The 27,065-nt window shown below is 44.0% G+C and overlaps 1 protein-coding gene across 4 annotated transcripts in view; it reads left to right on the forward strand.

Annotated features, from left to right (window-relative positions):
- The window catches only part of ARID4B (AT-rich interaction domain 4B), a 158,502-nt gene that overhangs the window by 53,994 nt on the left and 77,443 nt on the right, over positions 1–27,065 (forward strand). For all 4 annotated transcript variants that reach the window (XM_039531486.1, XM_039531484.1, XM_039531485.1 and 1 more), the window contains exons 6-9: positions 73–152; positions 4,124–4,215; positions 15,545–15,683; positions 26,209–26,288. In XM_039531486.1, coding sequence (XP_039387420.1) covers positions 73–152; positions 4,124–4,215; positions 15,545–15,683; positions 26,209–26,288 — 391 coding nt within the window. The remainder of the gene's footprint in view (positions 1–72; positions 153–4,123; positions 4,216–15,544; positions 15,684–26,208; positions 26,289–27,065) is intronic.

The following is a 27,065-nucleotide window of genomic DNA, read 5'->3' on the forward strand; positions in this document are numbered from 1 at the left end:
GAAAAATACAGACCAAGTACTTTTTCAGTTTATTAACTAATAATCTTCCTTTCCTTTTTTCCCTGGTGACAGTATTTGATGATGGAGATGAGAAGACTCTAAGACGCTCTTCTCTTTGCCTGAAAGGAGAGAGACATTTTGCTGAAAGTGAGGTAAGTGATTGGTGTCAGAATGAACATATCTTAATTCCACAGTGTTTATATTTAAAAATAATCAAAACAATGCCTTTCATCCCAATTTCATCAGTTTAATTAGTGCCTTAGACTTTCAAAGGCTAAATACATTAATGCTGCTAAAATTGTGACTATGCAAAATATAATCCACAAAATCTAGCTCATTCCTTTACACCCAGAAATAAGATTTGAGAGTGACTTCTCCAAACTAAAAGTTGCCGTCAAAATTGACACTTCATATTTATTTTTTGCATAATGGGGTTCAGTAGTGATATTACTTTATAAGTTGAATTATTTTTGCTAGAAATACTTTTCTTAGCTTTCTTAGTAAGCACTGATTGAAAAAAGATACTGCAGTGTAGTGCATGACACACATGATGATTTGTATCTTCTCACATAATTACACTTTAATGGGAGCTGGTGCAAATGACCATGTTTAATTTGTAAATGTTGTTGTAATAGCTAATAAATTTGAAATCTCAGATACATCTGTGTGCTGTTACTTTGAAGAAATGTTTGTCCCTCCAGAAATAAAAAATCTTTTCGTATTTGTTTGATGTTCTAGCCTACAGACTAATTAATTACTTCTAAAATATACAAATACTTTCTAAACAATTACAGTGTTAAGTCAGACGTTTATTTCTGCTTATTACACAAGACCGTATGAGCAGACAGACAAGCAGATGGACCAATATATGTGAACATGTTAATTTATCGAAGAGCTGTTTGAGAAAGTGTTCAGTTCAGTAGGAAAATTCATTCTGTGCTATACTCAATTGAGCATGTTGCTCAGTTGTTGTGAATTACGCATTTTTACTGTGCCTTTGTTAAGGTGCTCAGATTCTCTCACTAAAAATTTCAAGTGTATGTACCTAACATTAAGCTCCTAAGTACCTAAATATGGATTTAACTATCAGTGGCCTAATTTTCAAAGATGATGAGCATCTGCTGCTCCTGTTGAATTTTTGTGATTTGTAGGTTCTCAGTGCTTCTGATCATCGGGCTCCTTATATATATTAAATATGGGGTTAGGAGCCTAACTTTAGGAATCCAGATTTGAAAATTTTGGCCAAGATTATTATATAGGTTAATCTACCTTCCTGCTGTCTGAACAAGAATGTCCATCTGTCCAGATTATTGTCTCTGATTCGCAGAAACCTAATTTTAAGGTAACCTCTCTTGCTTTTCATTTTGCCAGTCCCTTTTCTTTTCAGGTATTTGAGCACTTGGTGTTTAGCCAAAAATCACTGATTTCCAGTTCCCTCACTGTCTGCAGTTCTAGTAATTGGTTCATGATAGGTATTCCTTTACACTTGGAAGTTAAAATTGCACCTCCACTTTCTTCAGCACTTAGGCTATGTCTAAATTACAGTAGGACCTCAAAGTTATGAACCCCTCAGGAATGGAGATTGTAACTCTGAACAAAATGTTATGATTGTTCTTTTAGAAGTTTACAATTGAACACTAACTTAATACGACTTTGAAACTTTACTATGCAGAAGAAAAATGCTGCTTTTAACCATCTTAATTTAAATGAAACAAGCACAGACAGTTTCCTTATCTTGTCAAATCTTCTTTTTAAACTTTCCCTTTATTTTTTTTTAGTTGTTTACGTTTAACACAGTACTGTACTGTACTAGCTTTTTTGTTTTGTTTCTGCTACTGCCTGATTGAATACTTCCGGTTCCAAAGGAGGGGTGTGGTTGACCAGTCAGTGGTCTCTGAGGTTCTAGTGTACATCATTTACAGCGGTGCAGCTGCACCTCTGTAGTGCTTCTGGTGAAGATGCGCTAAGCCAACAGGAGAGAGCTCTCTCGTCGACTTAATAACGCCTGCCTCCGCGAGCAGTGGTAGCTATGTCAGTGGGAGAAGCTCTCCCGCTGACATAGCACTGTCTACATCAGTGCTTAGGTTGTTATAATTTACGTTGCTCAGAGTTGTGGATTATTCACCCCCCTAAACAACGTAAATTATGCCAAAGTAATTTGTAGTGTAGACATAGCCTTAGAATTATGCCACAGTGCTGTTCTCTTGTTCTGAGCTAGGGTTTTAATTCTGTCCATGCCCATCATTCTGTGTAGAGTAAATATGCAACTTCCATCACAGTCACAGACAGATGTATGTTTGCTTTTTGGTTTGAAAGAGGTGGGCTTCATCAGCTGCAGTGAGTTCAGTCTGGCCTACAGAATATTTTTAATGAGAATCTGATGTATTCTTCATAGTTTGAAACTTGCATTACATTGAGAATGGTTAGACAAAGAAAGTTTTCACACTTCTTGAAGTGTAGTCTGGTAACATTTGTTTATTGTGTAACTAACTGGGGGAAATATCTCTTATTTTTTATGAATATGATGCATGCCTTTATTTGTGTATATATGATGGGTTACTTGCTATGGAGTTAAATCAAAAAGGGTTAAAGGAACCAAGCAGGAAACTTATAATAATGGCCTAGATAAGGGGCACCCCAAGGAAAATTCAAACACAATAGTCAGGTTTATTACCATGAGTAGTGACTTCTCAGCCCCAAACCTGGTGACATAGCTGTTTTGCCAAGGCTAGGAAGAGAGAGAGAAAAGGGAACACTAAGATATTACAGGATCCTGGCTATAGAAAAGGATGAGGGTGGTGTGAGTGGCCAGAAAACTGCCCAGGAAATGACAGGAAGAGCTGACAGACTGGCAAGGGGACACAGAAACAGAAAGAGCCTGCTGCAAGCAAAACAGTCTGTTATTTCCAGCTGGAGATGGAGGTTGGCTGGAGTGAGGGGAACTTAAAAAGCTGTCAAGGAAAGATTAGGGTGTAAGTAAGACCCATGTGTATATGCCTTTTATTGTTTTTATTCTTTAATCTGTGTGCTTTGTACCATTGGGGAAGGAATAAAAAACCCTGTATTTTGAAGATGTGTTCTTGAGTCACTTTAATCAGCTCCTGGGTGCCAGGAGTGAAAGAGCTTACAGGCATCAACTGCAGTTGGGCCTGTTGCATTAATACAGTTGGGAAAGGGGCCCTGATGCTTAGAGACCAAATCCCAGAGTGGTTGGTTGTATGGTTCCATCTAGAGTGAGGTGCAAGACACAGGGCCTGTCACTTGAGGGTATACTTGAGAGGGACTAGAAGGGCTCTAAGATTCAGTTTGCCCCTTAACTGTGTCAACTTGCATTTAAATAACAATAAAATATGCCAATAGAAAAAGCTCTAGGTGCCCTAACAACCAGTTATTTACAATTGTGAATGATAACAGAGAATGACTTTTCCATAAGACTCCAGTTTCAAAGGCTAGCTATATAAGGTGCTGGAGGTCTGTGAGATCCTTCTTTTTTCACCCTCATCCTGAAAAGACCTAAATTAAGATATCGTGCTCTCTCAGCCTTTCCAGACAGTAAGTACCCCCTTCCTAAATACATCTGTTATAGAATCTTTGAGGAACATGTTGTTCTTGCCAGACTTTGTTCTTCACTCTTGCAAGAACACAGCTGTGCAATATTTTGTCATTAATTGATAAGAAAGTTAACTTCATTTGGTTTGCCTTGCTAACTTCAGTTTTTCTACATGAAAGACCTTTGTCCATTTCCCTTACAAGTATAATTGGGATGTAGATCTAAGGGTGCTTCAGAAGCAGAATGTGCTTCATCTAGCAAAGGGAAGGGAGTATCTCATATCAAGATGTCAGAGTTTCAGTTCTCCTTTACTGAGAAGTGGTCTCAGAACAGGGCCTTCAGGGTGTATGTGAGAATGGCTGTGTAGAAGAAGTTAATTTGTGTGAAATGTTAATTTCTAAAAAACAAGGCCATTGTTTTTAAAGCAATACTGTCTCTGCTCTAAGTACATTGTCAGTAGGAAGACTTTCCAGTTACAAAAAATACATTTATTAAAGTATATACAAATTAAATTTGGTATAAACTCTTGAAAAATTGGTTTGCGTTTTAATGAGTTTAATTATCTTCCAACAGACATTAGATCAGCTCCCACTCACGAACCCTGAACATTTTGGTACTCCTGTCATAGGAAAGAAGACAAACAGAGGAAGGAGATCTAATCATATGTAAGTTAAATATCTTTTCAATCATTTGTTTGAGATCTGCATTAATTTACCTTCTTATATTGCATCATTAATTCCAGAAGTTTTTGTATATTTCAGACTTCTATAAATTATTAAGATACTTAGCAAGTTGAAAGAAAAGTGACATTATTCTAAAGTTGACGGAAAAGTCAGGAAATAATTTTCCCTGTGTTGCTGTACTGCAAGGATTTCAACAAGTGCTCAATGTGTTTTCCAGCTAGCACAATTTCACTGTTCATTATGGACAGGAATTTTTAAAAAGAAAAAAACATGCAATAGATTTCCCTCTGGAAGGATATTAGCATAGGTTCTGGAAACAGTAGTTGAAATTGTGTTGGGCTCTATCTGTTTGAAAACTTTTTCAAATAGTTACAAGTTTATGTATGATGGAAGGCTTTCTCTAGCTGACATGAGGTTTTTTTAGCCTCTAGGGTCCTGAAACAGTCTTGGGAATTCTTTACATAATTCTAGTTCCATGGGTAAAGATTGTTCACTCTCTTCAAAAGGGTACAACATTTGCAACCAGATGTGACACTGAAGAATAAACTGCTACAAATATGGTGTCCAAATTTCCATGGGACAGAACATCTTGATAGTCATGATCTATAGAAAATCTACATTAAAATCTCTGTTGAATAATTCCTCTTTCTTTTGCATTAACAGCTCCAATGGTGAGCACAAGTTATTAACATAGTTATCAGAAGGTAACCTGGTTGTAATGAACCGAAGTTACTGCTCTTTTAGCTTTGTAATTGGACCTCTTGGATAGTATCTTCAAAGTAATGTTCAGTATTTTGCTCTGTGTAATTCATTTATCAGCTTTTACTCCTGGGGGAATTCTCGGCCAAAAAATTTAAAATTCTGCACAAATATTTTAAAATGATGCATATTTTATTTATCAAAATAACACAATATAATGACATCAGTTTTAATTATTTTGGTCATTTATTTCAAAATACCTGTCAGCAAGTATGTCTGTAACAATATAGACAACCAAATATACTCAAGAAATGTTTTTTTGAGAAATACATTCATTACTAGGCATATTAATACAAAACTTTCAGTAATAATTCATTTAAACTACAATCCAGAAACATATTTTCTGCTTCCCTCAGAAGCAGTGCAAAGGCTTGGGGGAGTCAGGGGTAACAGAGTAGCTGAGGAAGAGGCAAGTTTTAGGAATGTGTAGAGGACAATTTCCTGGTGCAAGTGCTGGAGGAACCAACTAGGGGCAGAGCTCTTCTTGACCTGCCACTCACAAACAGGGAAGAATTAGTAGGGGAAGCAAAAGTGGATGGGAACCTGGGAGGCAGTGACCATGAGATGGTTGAATTCAGGATCCTGACACAAGGAAGAAAGGAGAGCAGCAGAATACAAACCCTGGACTTCAGAAAAGCAGACTTTGACTCGCTGAAGGAACTGATGGGCAGGATCCCCTGGGAGAATAACATGATGGGGAAAGGAGTCCAGGAGAGCTGGCTGTATTTTAAAAAATCCTTATTGAGGTTGCAGGAACAAATCATCCCGATATGTAGAAAGAATAGTAAATATGGCAGGCGACCAGCTTGGCTTAATAGTGAAATCCTTGCTGATCTTAAACACAAAAAAGAAGCTTAAATGAAGGGGGGAGGGATAGTTCAGTGGTTTGAGCATTGGCCTGCTAAACCTAGGGTTGTGAGTTCAATCCTTGAGGGGGCCACTTAAGGATCTGGGGCAGAAATTGGTTATGCTAGTGAAGGCAGGGGCTTGGACTCGATGACCTTTCAAGGTCCCTTCCAGTTCTAGGAGATTGGTATATCTCCAATTATTATTATTATTTTATTATAAGTGAAGATTGGACAAATGACCAGGGAGGAGTATAAAAATATTGCTCAGGCATGCAGGAGTGAAATCAGGAAGGCCAAATCACACTTGGAGTTGCAACTAGCAAGGGATGTTAAGAGTAACAAGAAGGGTTTCTACAGGTAAGTTAGCAACAAGAAGGTGATCAGGGAAAGTGTGTGCCCCTTACTGAATGGGGGAAGCAACCTAGTGACAGAGGATGTGGAAAAAGCTAATGTACTCAATGCTTTTTTTTGCCTCTGTCTTCATAAACAAGGTCAGCTCCCAGACTACTGCACTGGGCAGCAAAGTATGGGGAGGCGGTGACCAGCCCTCTGTGGAGAAAGAAGTGGTTCAGAACTATTTAGAAAAGCTGGACAAGCACAAGTCCATGGGGCCAGATGCACTGCATTCAAGGGTGCCAAAGGAGTTGGTGGATGTGATTGCAGAGCCATTGGCCATTATCTTTGAAAACTCATGGCAATCGGGCGAGGTCCCAGATGACTGGAAAAAGGCTAATGTAGTGCCCATCTTTTAAAAAGGGAAGGAGGAGGATCCAGAGAACTACAGGCAAGTCAGCCTCACCTCAGTCCCTGGAAAAATAATGGAGCAGGTCCTCAAGGAATCAATTTTGAAGCACTTAGAGGAGAGGAAAGTGATCAGGAACAGTCAGCATGGATTTACCAAGGGCAAGTCATGCCTGACTAACCTAATTGCCTTCTATGATGAGATAACTGGGTCTGAGGGGATGAGGGGAAAGCAATGGATATGTTATTCCTTGACTTAAGCAAAGCTTTTGATACGGTCTCCCACAGTATTCTTGCCAGCAAGTTAAAGAAGTATGGGCTGGATGAATGGACTATAAGGTGGATAGAAAGCTGGCTAGATCATCAGGATCAATGGGAATGATCAACGGCTTGATGCCTAGTTGGCAGCCGGTATCAAGCGGCGTGCCCCAGGGATCGGGACTGGTTTTATTCAACATCTTCATTAATGATCTGGATGATGGGATAGATTGCACCCTCAGCAAGTTTGCAGATTACACTAAACTGGGAGGAGTGGTAGATATGCTGGAGGGTAGGGATAGGATACAGAGAGACCAAGGCAAATTGGAGGATTGGGCCAAAATAAATCTGATGAGGTTCAACAAGGACAAATGCAGAGTCCTGCACTTAGGATGGAAAAATCCCATGCACTGCTACAGATTAGGGACTGAGTGGCTAGGCAGAAGATCTGCAGAAAAGGACCTAGGGATTACAGTGGATGAGAAGCTAGATATGATTCAACAGTGTACCCTTGTTGCCAAAAAGGCTAACGGCATTTTGGGCTGTATAAGTAGGAGCATTGTCAGCAGATTGAGGGACGTGATCATTCCCCTCTATTCAGCACTGGTGAGACCTCATCTGGAGTACTGGATCCAGTTTTGGGCCTCACACTACAAGAAGGATGTGGAAAAATTGGAAAGAGTCCAGTGGAGGATAACAAAAATGATTAGGGGGCTGGAGCACATGATTTATGAGGAGAGGCTGAGGGAACTGGAATTATATAATTAATAATTGCGGATACAGACTAACACGGCTGCTACTCTGAAACCTAGAATTATTTAGTCTGCAGAAGAGAAGAATGAGGGGGGATTTGATAGCTGCTTTCAACTACCTAAAGGAGGTTCCAAAGAGGATGGATCTAGACTGTTCTCAGTGGTACTAGATGACAAAACAAGGAGTAATGGTCTCAAGTTGCGGTGTGGGAGGTTTAGGTTGGATATTAGGAAAAACTTTCACAAGGAGGGTGGTGAAGCACTGGAATAGGTTACCTGGGGAGGTGGTGGAATCTCCTTCCTTATTGGTTTTTAAGGTCAGGCTTGACAAAGCCCTGGCTGGGATGATTTAGTTGGGGATTAGGTCTTGCTTTGAACAGGGAGTTGGACTAGATGACCTCCTGAGGTCCCTTCCAACCGTGAGATTCTATGATGATTCTATGAAGTAATTGCCAGGAAGGAGCCTGGGAGTGAACCTGGGTGTGGGTGGGAGAAGTATGGAACAGTTGGGTTTTTTTTTGGAGAGTGGTAGGGATTGTTAGGGAATTGGGGAGTCTCCCCCATGCAGACTCTGGCTGACCCCTAGCCTCTCCCATTCAGTCAGGCACATCTGTCCTCATTCCCCATGTGTCCCTGCACCCCCACTCAGCCGCCCCTCCTTCCCCATCCCTATGTGTCCCTGCATCCTCTACTCATTCATCCCCTTGCCCCCATCCCTATGTGGCCCTGCACCCCTCCTCCCTCATCCGTCCCTGCACCCCCACTCAGCCATCCTTCCTCCCCCATCCCCGTGTCCCTGCACCCCCATTCAGCCATCTGCTTCCCCTGTCCCCATGTTGCCCTACACCCCTCCCCCCGTCCCCATGTGTCCCTGCACCCCCATTCAGCCATCCCCTTCTCTCTGTTTCCATGTTGCCCTGTACCCCTTCTTGCCCCATCCCCATGTGTCCCTGCACCCCCACTCCCATTCAGCTCCTGGTTCAATGCTGTCACCCCACTAGCTCCTGTGCTCCCACCTCAGTCTGTCCCCCCCCACTAGCCCTTCTGAACCCCAGTCTATGTGACCCACCAGCAGCCCCATGTGCCCCACTCTGCCTGTCCCCCGCATACCTTGAGCCATCTTACCTGGTCCTGAGGGCAAGGCGCTGTGAGAAACGCAGTCTCTCACATTCCCTATCCGTGGCTGGCTGAGCTGGATGCCTTTTCTTCTGGTGCTATAGCAGCCCCGACGGGGAAAAGGTGTAATTGCAGTGGGGGACATAAATTCTGCATGTGGTTAGTGGCACAGAATTCCCCCAGGAGTAAGCTTAGCACTAGAGCAGTGGTTCCCAAACTTGTTCCGCCACTTGTGCGGGGAAAGCCCCTGGCGGGCCGGGCCGGTTTGTTTACCTGCTGCGTCCGCAGGTCCGGCCGATCTCAGCTCCCAGTGGCCGCGGTTCCCTGCTCCAGGCCAATGGGAGCTGCTGGAAGTGGCGAAGGCCGAGGGACGTACTGGCCACCGCTTCCAGTAGCTCCCATTGGCCTGGAGCAGCGAACCATGACCACTGGGAGCCGTGATCGGCCGAACCTGCGGATGTGGCAGGTAACCAACTCAGCCTGGCCCACCGGGGCTTTCCCTGCACAAGCGGCGGAACAAGTTTAGGAACCCACTGCACTAGAGCAATTGAGTGAAGACATTACCACAACCAAAAAGGCTACCCAAGTGCTTCAGTGTTCCTATTAAAAAATGTACTTCCTTCCAAAAAAAGAGAGGGGGATTTCTGAAAATTTCAAACTGCAGAATTGACCATATGGTTCTACTGCAAACCCTACTTCTTGGAAGCAGAATAAAACATTTTGTGCTGTAGTGGGAAACAGTAACTATATACAGTTGAAGTCGGTTTTATCAAAAATTTCAAAGGTCTTGTGATTCCTTTTTTAGACATCCTGTTATTTTTCAAACAGTAAAATTGCTGATCCCTGAAGTCTTCAGCAATAAATTTAGTACTTAAGAAAGATGTGCTTCACAAGAATACAATAGGGTCACCTTCATTCTGACAGGTGTGTAAGAAGACATTTAAATAGTCATTTTTAAAAAATAGTGCTTATATTTAACTCTTTCCTTGTTCATAATATTCTTAAATGTGGTGGGTTTTTATACATTTTATTCTTTTCTATTTGGTACATTGAGCCTGCCCATTGGGTTACAGAGCCTGAAATTAACACATCTTTTCAGTTAACTTCCTTGTTTGCACCAGCATCATCAATTATGTTTGGAGGGCTCTGTGAATAAAATTTTACTTTAGAGGCAGCATATTTACACATGAACCCAAATCATTGTTCTCACCCTGAATACTTTAGTTCAAGGGTTGGCAACCTACGGCATGCGTGCCACCTTTGGCATGCGAGCTGATTTTGCCTGGCACGCGTGCTGCCGGCTGAGTGAACGGAACCCCAGGCCGGTAGGAGGCTGAGCAGGGCCGGCAGCCGGGACCCCAGACCGGCAGCAGGCACGCCCCCCCGGCTCTTCCCTCACCATGCTCGGGTTCTGCGGCTCCGGGAGTGTGAGCCGCTGGGGTGCGGGGCCCTGAGCCTGCTGCGGGAGGGGCAGCGGCGGGGGCTCACACTCCCGGGAGCCACAGAGCCTGAGCATGGCGAGGGGGGCGCCGGGGGGGACACCGGGCCGGCGCACCCCCTGGCTCCCCCCTCACCGCGCTCGGGTTCTGCGGCTCAGAAGTGTGAGCCGCCGCTGCCCCTCCCGCAGCTCCCCCACTCCGGCTGCCTCAGCACTCCATGTGGAGTTTTGCCTCCACTTGGAGCCAGTGTCTGATCGGCATGGGCATGGTAAGGGGAGTCTCGGGGCGCAGTCAGGGAGCAGGGGTAGGGTTGGGAGTTCTGGGGGTCCTGTCAGGGGGTGGGGAGTGGTTGGATGGGACATGGGAGTCCCCAGGGGTCTGTCTGGGGGCGGGGTTGTGGATAAGGGTTGGGGCAGTCAGGGGACAGGTAGAGGGTAGCGTCCTAGGGGGGCAGTTAGGGTGGGGGTGGGGGTGTCAGGAGGGGGCAGTCAGGGGACAGGGAGAAGGGAGGCTTAGGTAGGGAGTGGGGTTCTGGGGGGCAGTTAGGGGCAAGGGTCCCGGGAGGGGGCAGTCAGGGGACAAGGAGAGGGGGTGGGGTGGGGGTTCTGACCGGGGCAATCGGGGTGGGAAGTGAAAGGGAGTAGATGGGGGCGGGGCTAGGGCAGGGGGCTGGGGCATAGCCTCGGTTACAGAGTTCCCCATGACCACGGCCAGGGTATGCCTGCAGCTCCTGGGCCACATGGCGGCGTGCACATAAGTGGTCCGCCATGCCAGACTTCGGATGAGGCCCCTCCAACTCTGGCTGGCCTCAGAGTTCTCCCAGGCCCGGGATAGGCTGGACAAAGTCCTTACGGTACCGGCACTGGTGATCACCTCGCTCCAATGGTGGGCCTGCCCGGCCAATATGCTCCAGGGCATTCCCTTCTGGGACCCGACCCCGTCACTAGACCTCGTGTCCGATGCGTCGGACTTGGACTGGGGGGCCCACATAGGGAACTCACAAACCCAGGGGATGTGGTCGACCGTGGAGTTGTCCCTTCACATAAATGTCAAGGAGCTCAGGGCAATATGACTAGCCTGTGTGGCGTTCAGCGCACAACTGCGTGGCAAGGTGGTCAGGGTACTCACGGACAACACCACCGGGATGTTTTACATCAACAGGCAAGTTGGGGCGAGGTCCTCGGCCCTCTGCTGAGAAGCCCTCAGCCTCTGGGAGTTCTATATAGCCCACGACATCTCCCTGAAGGCTTTCCACCTGCCAGGTGTCGACAACACACAGGCCGATCGCTTGAGCAGGGTTTTCTCCCAACACGAGTGGTCGCTGCACTCAGAGGTCACTCACCAGCTCTTCCGAGTGTGGGGCACTCCCCAAGTAGACCTATTTGCGACCCGACAGAGCCGGTTCTGTTCCAGAGGGGGTGGTGAGGAAGAACGCAATCTCAGATGCCTTCCTCATGTTATGGTCAGACCAGGTCCTCTACGCCTTTCCCCCGTTCCCTCTCATCGGCAAAGTCCTAGAGAAAGTAAAAATGGACAAGGCACGTGTCCTCCTGATCACCCCAGCTTCGTCCCAGCAACATTGGTATGGGACCGTCCTGGGCTTGCTGATGGCCCCTCCGCGGCCGTTGCTGCTCCGCCCAGACCTACTCTCCCAGGACTGGGGCCGCCTCCTCCACCCCAACCTGGATACCTTCCACTTGACAGTGTGGCTGCTCAATGGCTAAGTGCAGAGGAGGGAAGGTGTTCAGAGGTGGGTCAGACGTGTCCTCCTAGAAAGTAGGAAGCCATCCACCTGCCAAGCCTACCTGGCGAAGTGGTCCAGGTTCTCCAGGTGGGCGGGCGAGCGGGGTACTTCCCCAATGTCTGCCCCGGTCCAGCCTATCCTTGAGTACCTCCTTCACCTTAGGACTCGGGGCCTGGCGCCCTCCTCCGTCAGGGTGCACCTGGCGGCTGTATCGGTGTTCCATCTGCCGGTCCAGGGCTGCTTGATTTTCTCCCATACAATGACCGGGTGTTTCCTCAAAGGGCTAGACCAGTCTTTTCTATACGCTAGACCCCCTGTTCCTCAGTAGGATCTAAATTTGGTATTGTCTTGCCTCACAGGGCCCCCGTTCGAGCCCCTAGCCACATGTTCATGGTCTCACTTTTCATGGAAAGTAGCCTTCCTCGTGGCTATCACATCAGCCCAGCGGGTTTCGGAGCTCAGGGCCCTGACCTGCGACCCCCCGCCCCCACACACACACACAGTCTTTCACAAGGACAAGGTACAGCTCTGCTGTGGAATAGACATGAGCAGCACATCTCGAAGAACGCCATTTATGGAACAGTTAACTGTCCTTTCCCTGTCTGTCTGTACAGGACATGGTCACAGCAGAGACAGCTCCCTCTGTTATTTTTATCTTATTGTCGACACTGACTGAACTGAAGTAAAGGAAAGGCAAATTGTGCACACACTGAGGGAAAACTCAGCAGCAATTTCTCTATTCCCCCTCCCCTCAGTGTATTGCTTTCCCTCCACCATACTGACTGAGCTGACAAAGATGTTGGGGGTTACAGACTCCTCCTCCTCCTCCTCTTTACAAGAGGTTCCAAAGTCTTATGAAGCAGCCTGAAAGATTTCTTTTAAAAGATTATCAATTTATATGAGTGCTATTTTAAAAATAAATTGGGAGAAAAATGCTTAACAGCATGATAAAGAAGGGAAAGAAAAGATATAATTGGGGGGGAAATTGAGACATGTAACACTTTTTTTTAATCCTCCAATTATTCACCTCATTTCACACTTTAGTCATTGGAGAACAGACCACTAAAGAATAGCAAAATTGTACTGAAAGGTGACACAGAAGAAGGCATCTTTCCTATCTATCTAGCTATTAAATCCTCAGCCCTTTCTAGTTGTAAAAATTTGCCTATAAGTTCTCCCAGCAGCCAAGTCCAAATAATACAAATTTCCAAAGGACAAGGTTTGTCCCAAAGGCAGACCTTTTCTTGGTTTTCTTGCTTTCAGTTCTAACAGGTTCTCCATTCTAGTTGAAAGAAACTCTATTCCTAAAGAGAAGCTTGAGGCCTCTGAAAATGTTCGACTATTCTGATTTCTGGCTAACTGATTCACACTCCCTTCATGTAGCCTGAGCACTGCTGGATTGGCTCACTGAAATTCATTTTCAGAATTAGTCATTTAAAAAAATTAGCACCTTATGCCAGATCTTTTTTGTTAGTGTCCGAGGCTATCTTAATAATGATGGCATGCCACAGACTATGAACTTCCCATAAAGCTAAAACTGACTAAAATCTTTTTTCATAGGATGTTTGAAGAATATTTTTTTAGAATTAATTGAAATTTTTTGGCATTATTCTTCATAACTGAAAGTTTCTCCTTCAGCAGAGCCAAGGAAATGTTTTTCTTTAGAGAATTTCTTGAAAAGTTGTCCTCTTTCAAAATGGCTGCTATCTCCCATTGTTGTCAATGGCACTGAGGCCACTGGCTGCCTATAGCATAAGATGGCTACTGTAGTAACATTGTTGGGGGTAGAAGGAGAACAATTTAATGTTTCTACATATCCGTTTAATCTAACTGCTTCAAATAATCATAGGGCTTTATATACTATGACAACAAGGTGGAGTTAAGTTTGTTTGAGTATCCTGACTGTGTATTTTGGTATCTTAACATCTTTACATTTCTTTTAACTGTAACTGTAGCTTTGAATGTCCACATCGATAATATTTGGATTGGGGATAATTCAACATTCCTATAATGTAGTTTGCCCTAAATTACTAATGTGTATTCTCCACAGTAACTCCATTTTAATTTAATTTTAATTTGGGAACGTATTTAGGCATTCTGAATATCTGACCAATCTTCCTTGAAATTCTATTATTAGAGCTCTGGCCCTGGTCCTGCAAACATTGCCCTGATTCTTACTACTCATGGTAGTGATGTTAATCACATGCTTAACTGTTTGCAGGATTGGGGCCTACGGTTGTGCTGCATATCATGCCATATGTCATAACCAGGTTAATTTTCCTTTAGATATGCAATAAGAATTTGACCTATGAACTTCATGTTACAAGTTATTCCTCCAAAGAGATTCTTTACCTGAAAAGAAAAAATACATTCATTTTGTGCCATTTTCTATAATTATATTAATTCACAAGGATAAAATTCTTCACTAGTTTCTAAACTAACAGAGCTCAGTGAATCCCCTGTGAAACTCTGTTGACTACCTTGGAGTTATACCAAAGATGCACTGGAGTCATTAACTTCTAAAATGTAATCTTCACTGGGATGGGAAGCCCTACAAGCATTAAGCAACATGCTGTTTGGAAGAGTACAGCATTAAGAAAACAGGAAAATTAAAGAGTTGCAAAGAGATTGAAGAGCAAGTATTTAGTAGTTTTGATACATACTGTGAAACTTTGGCAATTCTAAAGAGAAATTTGATTATTGGTAAAAACTTTCCTATGGTACGAATCACAAGAGTATCTAAGTGCTTCACAATTAATGTAGCCTCTCAGCCCCTGTGAGGTTGGAAAGTATTATTAACCTCATTTTACAGATGTGAAATTGAGGCACAAAGAGAGAAAGCAACTTGCCCAATGTAATACAAGAAGTTTGTGGCAGAACTGGGACCAGAACCAAGATCTCTTGAGTTACAGTTCAGCCTTAACGTAACCAAGAGATAGTTGCTTTTGAGGTTTTCTTTTATTTAAACTGGTAACAATTGGAAAACTCAAGTGTTTTTGTAGCTGTGTTGGTCCCAGGATGTTATAGAGACAAGGTGGGTGAGGTAATATCTTTTATAGGACCAGTTTCTGCTGGTGAGAGACAGACACTTTCAGGCTTACACAGAGCTCTTCTTCAGGTCTGAGAAACGTATTCAGTGTCACAACTAAATACAAGGGTTGCTGTTAAGCTTTGCTTCCTTTTTCTTCATGCTGTGGAGTTTCCATATGTATTAACTACTTAGGTTAAACAATCTGTTCCACTCTGTGTTTAGCTGTGGCATTCTGAGTACGTTTCCCAGACCTGAAGAAGAGCTCTTTGTAAGCTTGAAAGCTTGTCTCTTTCACCAACAGGAGATGTTCCAATAAAAGATATTACCTCACTCACCTTGTCTCTCTGGAGAAAAAGAAGGCATTTAAAGATTTAATAAGTTCTGTGATTTGGATTTTTATGCTGTGGTGATTCAAACTGCATCCTGAAAATTCTTTGGAGTTACAGTATGTGGAGCCTTTTCTATTTTTGTAAATTTCCTATAGAAAATTGAAAAAAATCTCTTATTATCCATACTTTAATTTTGTTTCAGATAGTTAGCTTTGTACCCTCTCTGATTGGCAGGTTATATATCTATACACTATTGTGATGTTAAGTTTAAGTCTCTCTTGTTTCCCATTGTAGCCCAGAAGAAGAATCCTCTTCCTCATCCAGTGATGAAGATGAAGATGATAGGAAACAAACTGATGAGCTATTAGGAAAAGTTGTGTGTGTAGACTATGTTAATGTGGATAAAAAGAAAGTTCTGTGGTTTCCAGCCTTGGTAAGTGTTTAATTTATATTTTGTAAAGTATCAGAGGGATAGCCATGTTAGTCTGGATCTGTAAAAGCAGCAAAGAATCCTGTGGCACCTTATAGACTAACAGACGTTTTGCAGCATGAGCTTTCGTGGGTGAATACCCACTTCTTCAGATGCAAGTCAGACTTGCATCTGAAGAAGTGGGTATTCACCCACAAAAGCTCATGCTGCAAAACGTCTGTTAGTCTATAAGGTGCCACAGGATTCTTTGCTGCTTTTATATTTTGTAGAGGCTTTTAATCTTTTCTAAGCACCAAATGAATAGTAATTGTCCTTTTTTCTTTGTCATGTAGGACTCACACGCAACCAATGTGCACAGTAGTATGTTTCTTAAAATTTAACAGTATCATAATTGTCCAGGGAAAAAATATATCAAAAAAGTTTGCTAATAAAAGCAAATGCTAATGTGGTTGTAATCTTCCAAGCAATCAGACTTACTGATTTTTTTAATTTCACTTGAGTAACTTGTGTTAATTAGGGCTCACTGCTAAATAACCAGTGTTAGATTTTCTAGATTACTGTGATTTTTACTTCAGTACCAAGATTCATTGAAATGGATAATTGAAGAAATGCTCAGTAACTGAATAAGTACCTTGTTTTTTCTCCCATGATCTTTCTGACTGAATACAAAGATAGTTTACTATCATGTTTTCAAGGAAATTTCCACCTAACTTCTTTGACTAAATATCTGATTTTAACTGATTTATTTTAACTGAAAACATCTAAAACTTCATTTGCATCTGGCTGGTATACTTAGTAAATGGTTTTCTCATACACAGTACAAGAATGGCTATGACTTTTTCACTGTGAGGTATTCTGCTCATTTCTCTTTGGCTCTGGGACCAGTCTTGCTGAAGACTCCTTATTTTTCATTTTAGCAAAGAGGCCTGTGCACTCCCTCTGTTGAAAAGTTGCTGTACTGCACCATCAGCCCAGTTAACTGTCCCTGTGAGTGCAGTAGCTGTCATCCTGTGCTCTCACTCTGAGGGCTGGTCTACACTAGGGGGGGGATCGATCTAAGATACGCAACTTCAGCTACGTGAGTAGCGTAGCTGAAGTCGAAGTATCTTAGATCGAGTTACCTACCGTCCTCACGGCGCAGAATTGACGTCTGCGGCTCCCCATGTCGACTCCGCTACCGCCGTTCGCGTTGGTGGAGTTCCGGAGTCAACAGGAGCGCGTTCGGGGATCGATATATCGCATCTAGATGAGACGCGATATATCGATCCCCGAGAAATCGATTGCTACCCGCCAATACGGCCGGTAGTGAAGACGTACCCTGAAACTTGCTACTCCTCTCCTCCTGTGGCTTGCTGTGCAGTCCAGTGGCTTTCCGAGGGAGTGCAGCAGTGCCTGTTGAGGTGGGGGTGAGGAGGCTCGGAGGGGAGAGTCATCAAAGCCGGCAAAAGCTAGGCAAAAAAAGGCAGAATATCTAGCAGTGAGGTGTTCATGTTAGTGGATGGTAGCATTATGAAAAAATAAAAATAAGTAAGGAAATAAAACATTTTACTTAATTGAAGGCTGTAGTTAAAACTATGGTGGGATATCCCCACACCTCCTGGTCAGTACCTCTTAAGACAATCAGTTCTATTAGTTTAAACCTTTTTGTGTCCCTTTGGTTGGACAGGCTTCCTGGACACACTCATAACTGATCTACAGGTTCCCTTGATTATACCTTTGGCAACCTCCAATAAGTATTGGGTTTATCTGAAAATCTACAGTAGAGTTACTCAAGTAGCTGGGAGCTAAGATCTTCAAGTATAGCTGAATTGGTGACAATGAATCTTCCCAGGAACTTGGTGAAGGCAGGAGATGTTTCTTTTGGATTTTTCTTGGAGATTAAAATAGTTTGTTTTTCTTGGAGAATATTAGGTAAACAAAATAATTATTCTCTGGGGTATTTGTCCTGAGAATTACAAATCCAGAAGTTTAGCAACATTTTTTAATCGCCACATCTCTCTCTCTCTCTCTCTCTCTCTCTCAGAGACCAAAGGGGCAGTCATTCTTTAAAACTACAGCATACTTCAAAGTTAGTTCAGTAGTGCGGCACAGTTCGAAAATAAAACTTCCCCACCACTGTGACCAAAACCCAGCAATTTTTAATCTCTCAGGTTATTGCCTGAGTAGCCAGTAACATTAGCCATAATAATAGCATAATGTTGCCTTTGTTGCTTACCCAGACAATCTGGAACTGTGCAGAAAGTCTCAAAAATAAGCCTCTACTTGAATTGGCAACATGAAAACTTCTATGCAAAAACCTTGCTTGGGACAGGTTATTTTCAGAGTTTTTAGTGCTGTCCTAGCCAGCACAGATTATTTTACACAAAACTCTATTCCACAGAGATCTACCCTATGCAAGCCACTGTCAGAGTAATATATATGGAGGGGAGGGTTTGTAAGTAGTCATAGCTCAGAAGCTCTGTCCTACCCTCAAGTATGGGGTTTACATTTCCCCACATAGTAAAGTTGACAAAAGTTTCCAGATGATACTAAACTGCTCAAGATAGTTAAGACCAAAGCAGACTGTGAAGAACTTCAAAAAGATCTCACAAAACGAAATGATTGGGCAACAAAATGGCAAATGAAATATAATGTGGATAAATGTAAAGTAATGCACATTGGAAAAAATAACCCCAACTATACATACAATATGATGGGGGCTAATTTAGCTACAACTAATCAGGAAAAAGATCTTGGAGTCATCGTGGATAGTTCTCTGAAGATGTCCAGGCAGTGTGCAGAGGCGGTCAAAAAAGCAAACAGGATGTTAGGAATCATTAAAAAGGGGATAGAGAATAAGACAGAGAATATATTATTGCCCTTATATAAATCGATGGTACGCCCACATCTTGACTACTGTGTACAGATGTGTTCGCCTCATCTCAAAAAAGATATACTGGCACTAGAAAAGGTTCAGAGAAGGGCAACTAAAATGATTAGGGGTTTGGAAAGGGTCCCATATGAGGAGAGATTAAAGAGGCTAGGACTTTTCAGCTTGGAAAAGAGGAGACTAAGGGGGAATATGATAGAGGTATATAAAATTATGAGTGATGTGGAGAAAGTAGATACGGAAAAGTTATTTACTTATTCCCATAATACAAGAACTAGGGGTCACCAAATGAAATTAATAGGCAGCAGGTTTAAAACAAATAAAAGGAAGTTCTTCACACAGCGCACAGTCAACTTGTGGAACTCCTTACCTGAGGAGGTTGTGAAGGCTAGGACATTAACAGCGTTTAAAAGAGAACTGGATAAATTCATGGAGGTTAAGTCCATTAATGGCTATTAGCCAGGATGAGTAAGGAATGGTGTCCCTAGCCTCTGTTTGTCAGAGGGTGGAGATGGATGTCAGGAGAGAGATCACTTGATCATTACCTGTTAGGTTCACTCCCTCTGGCGCACCTGGCATTGGCCACTGTCGGTAGACAGATACTGGGCTAGATGGACCTTTGGTGTGACCCAGTATGGCTGTTCTTATGTTCTTATGTACTGTTGTGCAAATTTCCCAAGGGTCAGAAAGTAGAGCATCACTCTTACAAGATCATTCTCTTTCAGTAGTTTTTAAGATTTGTGTTTCATAATGTAAGGTGTTAATGCAAACAATGAATCTATTTTAATATAATTTTACAATTTGTTGTTACTCTCTCTTGAAAAAACAAGATTCAAGACTTGTTCTGCTGCTCACCCTTCCACTCATTCTTCTCCAATTTCAACTCTTCTGTTTCATACATCATTTTCTACCTAATCATCTGCCAGTACAGAGCATACTGTTGGTGCTCAACAAATGATTAATAAACACACTGCTGCCTTTTTGTTGCTATTATGCTGTGGTTTACTTATTCTCACAATCTTACAGTTAAAACTTAAAAATGTGTAATTTATAAACAAATTACAAAAACATACCCTGTCTCAAATTAACCAGAGGGCATTTTTTAAATATAGTTTAAAATTTAAGTTAGTCCCCATTGTGACTGTGAGGACTAATTCTTCCCAAGTACCATGAAGTTTGTGGTGTAGAGATGAGAGGAGAAAGAGAACTTATTTCAGTGCCTTAGCAGGAACCATCCTCAAATTAACTTTGTAATCAGTTATGCAGCTCCATATACGCAGCACATTGTGTATAGTGTAAAGTTAGTGCCAAAAAGATAAGATTCCTGCCTCCAATAACTTATTTTCTCAGTTCGTTCAGCCAAGGATTTATTGCCTCCTTAAATGTAATCTTCTAAATAACATTATTTTGTTGTAGAGAAACTTTGGCTTAATTTTATTATTCATTATAGTTAATAATGATTATATATTGGTGTGAATAATAGAAACATATACTTAAAATGCTGAATAATACACATCTCAGCATTTTTTTTTTTTACTCTGTTATATTGTGTTTGGTATCATAGTACATATTCTGTTGACCACCAAAAAGATGGACTATCTTTGATGCTTCTGAAATGCTATGCTTAGTCAAGATACTGCGCAAACCTTAATTCTCAAAATATTCCTGTGTGATAGGGAGCGGTTCATGGACTTGTTTGAACCTACACAGTGAGTCAGTAAGAGAGCCAAGATTAAAAGTGAGGACTCTGTCTCACAGTCCTATGTTTAAGTACAGTAGACCAAGGGTAGTCAATAACTGGACCGCAGGCCATATCTAGACCACAAGCCAAATCTGGACTGCCAGGCACTTTTGAATGGACCCCGAAGTCTTTTTATTTGCTTACTCTCATTGTTATTTTTTATTATTGTCTCTGACATCTGGACCTTGACCGTACGTTGACCAAGAAATTTGGACTTTGCCAAAAAATAACTGACTACCCCTGCATTAGGCCACGTTGCCTTTAATTTAAAGACCTAATTTTGATGAGAAGTATACTAGAGACTGCTCTTTTATAGTCTTGATCTAACCTACCTGAATGTTGTTAGAGAGGGTATTTTGTAGGGCTCCATCTTGTCATCCCTCTTGTTTAATGTGTACATGAAACCTTTGGAAAAGTTAGGGAGGTGGCATGGGTTGCACTGTTTTCAGTCTGCTGATTCCCTGCAGCTTTATAACTCCATCTCCAGTGACCCACCTGGAGCTGTTGGTTTGCATTACTTATTGTCTGGAGATTAGAGCATAGAGGACGGCTAGTTGGCTGAGATTTGATCCAGAAAAGACTGAAGTGGTGTTGGTTGAAGTAAGTCACCTGAGGCAATAGTGTATGGGTGCTGTTTCTTCTCCTCTGAGGATGTGCACTGCCTTTGATTGACCAGGTGTACAATTTTGGGGTCTGGTTAGCTCCTGGCTGCTATTAGAAGATCCGCTAATGGCTACAGCCAAGACAGCCTTTTTCAATTTGCAGATGATTAGGAAATTGTGTCTGTTTCATGGGCCTAGCAACAGTCATCCATGCTTTTGTCACCTTGAGATAAGACTACTGTAATGTAATAAGACTACTACATGGGGCTACAACTTAATCTATTCAGAAACTGTAGCTGGTGCAGAATTTGATGTCCTGCTTATTAAACAGCATTTCTCTTTATGAGCACATGAAACCTATGCTCTACAAAATGCACCAGCTATCTGTTGGTTTCCAAATGGATTGTAGATGTTGATTTGACCTATAATGTCCTACGTTGCATAAGATCTACCTATCTAAGAAATTGTCTCTATCCCAGTGATGCCCTGGGACAAATGCAATCAGTGGAGTTGCCTGCACTGAAGCTCCATTACTATAAGAGGTGGGGGGTGGCTGGCAGGGCACTCTGCTTTAGGTCCACAGATGTTTGGAACCCCTTTCTCCTCAGGTTCATAACATCCAGAGTCACCAGCCTTCATGGCATTTGGCAATCATGGCATTCGGCAAGGCCCACCCCGTGCATATGAAAGTTGGGTAAGGCTGGTAGTGGTGCTGTAGGACTCGGGGGGGTTGATTAATTTCTGTTATATTTATGCTGTTGCTGGGTTTATTTTTAAACATTGGTTGTGGGAGCCAGTGTCTTTGCTTGGCACATTTTTTATAGTTTATTCTTAAAAAATTCAGTCTGCATAATAAAGATTCTTCTTCGAGTGCTTGTTCATGTCAATTCCAATCAGGTGTGCGCGTGCTATGTGCACGGTCGTCAGAAACTTTTCCCTTAGCAGCTCCCATCAAGTCGGCTAGGGAGCCCCCTGGAGTGGCACCTTCTTTAACTCTTGGGACGCTACGTCGAAGTACAAAGCGATGCTCCCTGTAGAGTCAAGAGTGGAGTTCTCAGCTCTGGTTGAGGAGGGGAAGGCAATGGCCAGGACATCCCTTCAGCCTCCCTTGATGTGGCTGACTTGAAGGCACGAACCATCTCCTCAGGGATGGTCATGAGGAGAACCTCCAGGCTTCAGGTCTTCTCCCAGAGGTCCAGGAGACCCTGCAGGACCTTCCCTTTGAGGGTGCAGGGCTGTTTTCAGACCAGACACACCCGAGGCTCCATAGCCTCAAAGATTCAAGGGCAACAGTGAAATCTCTAGGGATGCATACTCCTGCTAATCAGAGAAAACCTTTCAAGCCTCAGCCCCAGGCTGCAACAGCAGAGGCAATATCAATCCCACCCAAGGCAGGACCCTTACTGCCATAGGGGCAGGAACAATAGGCATAGGCTTCCTAACCAGTCGTCACGCCAGGGCCAGGGTCCGACTAAGCCGCAGTTGGGATCCAAACAAGGATTTTGATGGGGTGCCTGAGGACGGTGTGCCAGACTCCATACCGGATCCTTCCCCCTGCTTTCTGAACCTTCTATCCCACTTCTACCGTGCATGGTCCTTATGACATCGGACCATTAGGTCCTTCACATAGTAGAGGGATATTTTCTCCAATTCTGCTCCTCCCACCTCCCTTCCCCATCTCTCTTCAGGGACCCTTCTCATGATCAACTCCTTGTCCAGTAGGTGCATCGCTCCTCGCCTTAGGGGAAAGTGGAGGAAGTTTCTCAGGAGCTATGGGGCAAGGGGTTCTACTCCCGTTACTTCCTAATTCCCAAAGCAAAGGGGGGTCTCAGACCCATCTTAGACCTGTGAGGACTCAACCTGTTTATGGTAAAGTTGAACTTCCATACGGTCTCCCTGAGCTCAATCATTCTCTCCCTGGATCCGGGGGTCTGGTATGCCGCCCTCAACATGAAAGATGCATACTTCCACATAGCCATTTGACTGGCCCACAGATATTTCCTGAGGTTTGTGGTCGATCACAAGCACTACCAGTTCACAGTGCTCCCATTTGGTTTATTGACGGCCCCTCAGGTGTTCACCAAATGCATGTTGGTGGTCGCGACCTTTCTCCGCAAGAGGCAGGTACAAGTGTATCCCTACGTCAACGACTGGCTGCTACAGGGGTGTACCAGGGAGCAGGTGGAAACCCAAGTCCGGTTAGTCACAAATACCTTCCAGAGACTGGGTCTCCTCCTCAACTTGGAAACGTCAACGTTGTCACTGACACGAAAAATAGAATTAATTGAAGCGGTACTAGACTTGGTTCAGGTGAGTGCGATATTGATGGGGTCCAGATTCCAAGCACTAACAGAAATCATTCAGTCTCTTCAGCGATACCCCACCACGACCGCAAGGGTATGCCTGAGTCTCCTTGGACACGTGGCAGCATGCATCTGCGTGGTCAGACATGCCAGACTGAGACTCAGGCCACTCCAGCTTGGCTTGCCTCAGTTTATCATCCAGGCCAACACAGTTTGGACTCGGTAGTAACAGTGCTGGGATGAGTCCTAGACACCCTACGCTGGTGTCTGGACCATCACATGGTATGCAAGGGAGACCCATTCAGCGCTCCTCAGCTGTCCATGACCTTGGTAACGGACGCATCAGGCCTGGGTTGGGGGGGCCCACCTAGGAGATCTAAAGATGCAGGGCAGGTGGTCGCAGTCTGAGATCCCGCTCTACGTCAATATAAAGGAGCTCAGACTAGCCTGCCAGACCTTCAGGGACAGAGTTCAAGGTCAGTGCATGGTGGTGTTGACCGACAATAGCACCGCCATGTTTTACATAAACAAAAAGGGCGGAGCCCGCTCCTCCCCTCTCTGTTAGGAAGCTCTTCAGCTTTGGGATTTCTGTATAGCCCACTCAGGACACCTCCAGGTGAATAATCTCCCAGGCCTGCAAAACGAGATTATAGGCCATCTCAGCAGGTCGTTTCTCAACCACGAGTGATCAGTCCATCCGGATATCTTACATTCCATCTTCCAAAGGTGGGGCTTTCCCCGGGTAGACGTATTTGCCACCAGGAGCAACAGGAAGTGTCCAACGTTCTGCTCCTTCCAGAAACACAGTCCGGGCTCCATCTCGGACATGTTCCTGCCCCAAACACGGCAGGCAGGCTGCCTTTGGCAGCTTGCCTGCGGGAGGTCCCCGGTCCCGCAGATTTGGTGGCACGCCTGCGGGAGGTCCGCCGAAGCCGCGGGACCAGCGGACCCTCCGCAGGCATGCCACTGAAGGCAACCTGCCTGCTGCCCTCACGGCGACTGTAAGAGCGCCCCCCGTGGCTTGCCGCCCCAGGCACACGCTTGGCATGCTGGTGCCTGGAGCTGTCCCTGGTTCCTGCTACCTTGGGGGAACCACCTCACGTATGCCTTCCTGCTGGCCCACTCATCCACAAGGTGCTGCTCAAGATCTGCAGAAACAGAGCATACATGATCATGCTGGCCCCAGCATGGCCATGACAACATTGGTACTCCATGTTTCTGGAGATGTCGGTGGACACCCTGATAGCACTGCCACTTTACCCAGATCTGATCACACAGGACCATGTTTGCCTTCTTCACCCAGACCTCCAATCACTTCATCTCATGGCTTGGACGCTTCACGGTTAAACCCAACAGAGCTCCAGTGCTTGGATTTGGTGAAGGAGGTGTTGCTTGCTAGCAGGAAACCTTCCACCAGGGCCACTTATCTAGCCAAGTGGAAAAGGTTCTTGTGCTGGTGTGAGCAGTGTCGCACATCTCCACTTCAGACATCTATACCACTCATCCTGGAATACCTACTACATCTGAAACAGCAAGGGTTGGCAGGATCATCTATCAGGGTACACCTTGCGGCCATCTCAGAATTTCACCCTGGAGAGTCAGGGCGCTCTGTGTTCACCAAGTCCATGGTTGGCCATTTCCTAAACGGTTTGGAAAGGCTTTACCCACATTTTGGACCACCTGTACCTGCTTGGGATCTCAATCTGGTCCTCTCTAGACTAATGGGAGTCCCGTTTGAACCACTGGCTACATTCTTCCTTCTGTATCTCTCGTGGAAGGTAGCGTTCCTGGTTGCCATCACTTCAGCCAGGAGGGTGTCTGAGTTAAAAGCACTAACCTCCAAACCCCTCCTGTCCTTCTCCAGTCTTCCATAAGGACAAGGTACAGCTCAGGCTTCACCCAGCCTTCCTGTCCAAGGTGGTATCTCAATTCCACATTGGACAAGATATTTTTCTATAGGTCGTCTATCCCGAGCTGCATGTCAATGTGCGGGAGCGGAGTCTTCATTCGCTAGACATCCGGAGAGTGCTAGCGTTCTACATGGAGTGCACGAAACCTTTCAGGAAATCGAACCAACTGTTCATAGTGGTGGCAGACTGGATGAAAGGACTTCCAGTCTTCTCACAGCGCGTTTCATCATGGATCACGGACTGCATCCGTACTTGCTACACCCTCGTCAAGGTTCCAGCTTCGCCTATTACAGTTCACTCGACGAGGGCTCAAGCCTCATCCACTGCTTTCCTGGCCCAGGTGCCCATCCAGGAGATCTCCAGAGCGGCGACCTGGTCATCCGTGCACATGTTTACTACTCACTATGCCATCACACAGCATGCCAGAGAGGATGCAGCTTTTGGCAGGGCAGTTCTCCAATCAGTGGTTCCTTAACTCCGACCCCACCTCCAGGGGAGAGCTTGGGAGTCACCTGACTGGAATCGATGTGAACAAGCACTCGAAGAAGAAAAAATGGTTACTCACCTTCTTGTAACTTTTGTTCTTCGAGATGTGTTGTTCATGTCCATTCCAATACCCACCCTCCTTCCCCTCTGTCGGAGTAGCCAGTAAGAAGGAACTGAAGGGGGGTTAGGTCGACAGGGTCATATATTGAGTGCCATGAAGGCCCCACTCCAGGAGGCTCCCTAGCCAACCCAACAGGAGCTGCTAAGGGAAAAGTTTCCGACGACTGTGCACGCAGCGTGCGCACACCTAATTGGAATGGATGTGAACAACACATCTTGAAGAACTACGGTTACATGAAGGTGAGTAACCGTTTTTTCCTCACTAAGTGCCCCTAACACTTGTATAGAGGAGCAGATTTCCTCTCCTGAACTTTTGCAAGATTGGCCCCTAAAGGTGAAATCCTGAGAATTGCTTAGCACCCTCAACTCCCACTGAAGTTAATTGGAATTAAGGGTGTTAAGCACCTTGCTTGGTTAGGCTCTAAATACTTCCTAAAAGTGTTATAAAAATATATATATATATTTTTAATGTTTACTTCTTTCTTATCTTTTTGTAGGTGGTTTGTCCAGATTGTAGTGATGATATTGCAGTGAAAAAGGACAATGTTCTAGTTCGTTCTTTCAAGGATGGTAAATTGTGAGTAGAAACATAGAAGCTACCAATTACATATGTGCATCATCTAAAGTGTGTGAGGAAATAAAGGGTGTAACAAAGAAACTGCTTTTAGCCAATCAATTATTGCAGCAGCCTTACTCTAGGTTTTGAAAGATATGAAAATGAACCATGTCGATGACAGTTATCCTTTAAGTTCTATACTTATTACTTACAGGAAATATAAATCCACCCTTATAATTATCATCCTAAACTATATAGCTACAACTAACTATGTGGTATAGCAGGCAAGGACTGCACTCCTGTGGGAGTTTGTGGGACAACTTGAGATTCTTGCTACTTTGTTTAGAAGAGATAGCCATGCCTCAGAGAAGATTTTATAGGCCCACGGATATTGGGAAGGAAGGGAAAGAATAGAATTTCTCAGTAGCTTGTTTCGTCAGTTAGATTTGTTTACCAGTATCATAGGAGTCTAGGGCAGAATTATCATTTCATCTGATTAAGAAAGTGCTCTAATACTGGTGAGCAGAAGAGAAGAGAATAAATAAAAAATAGAAAATGAGAGTGCTGGCTCATGAAGGAAATATGTGCTCTTAAATGCTTGTGAGGAAAGGAGGGGCTCTGGCAACAGCAATGAATCATTTTTTTCTTTTATGACAGATTCCATTTTTTATTCAGAAACGGTGGGTCCCCTCTGTGCTAATTTATGCTGCTTGATTCAGTGTGGCAGAACTCCTTTGCATTTTGCAGAAACGATGTTGAAATACAGAACAGTTTCATTATAGTTTAGTTTTAGTTTCC

Source organism: Mauremys reevesii, linkage group 3, assembly GCF_016161935.1.
Source record: "Mauremys reevesii isolate NIE-2019 linkage group 3, ASM1616193v1, whole genome shotgun sequence".
NCBI lineage: Eukaryota > Metazoa > Chordata > Testudines > Geoemydidae > Mauremys > Mauremys reevesii.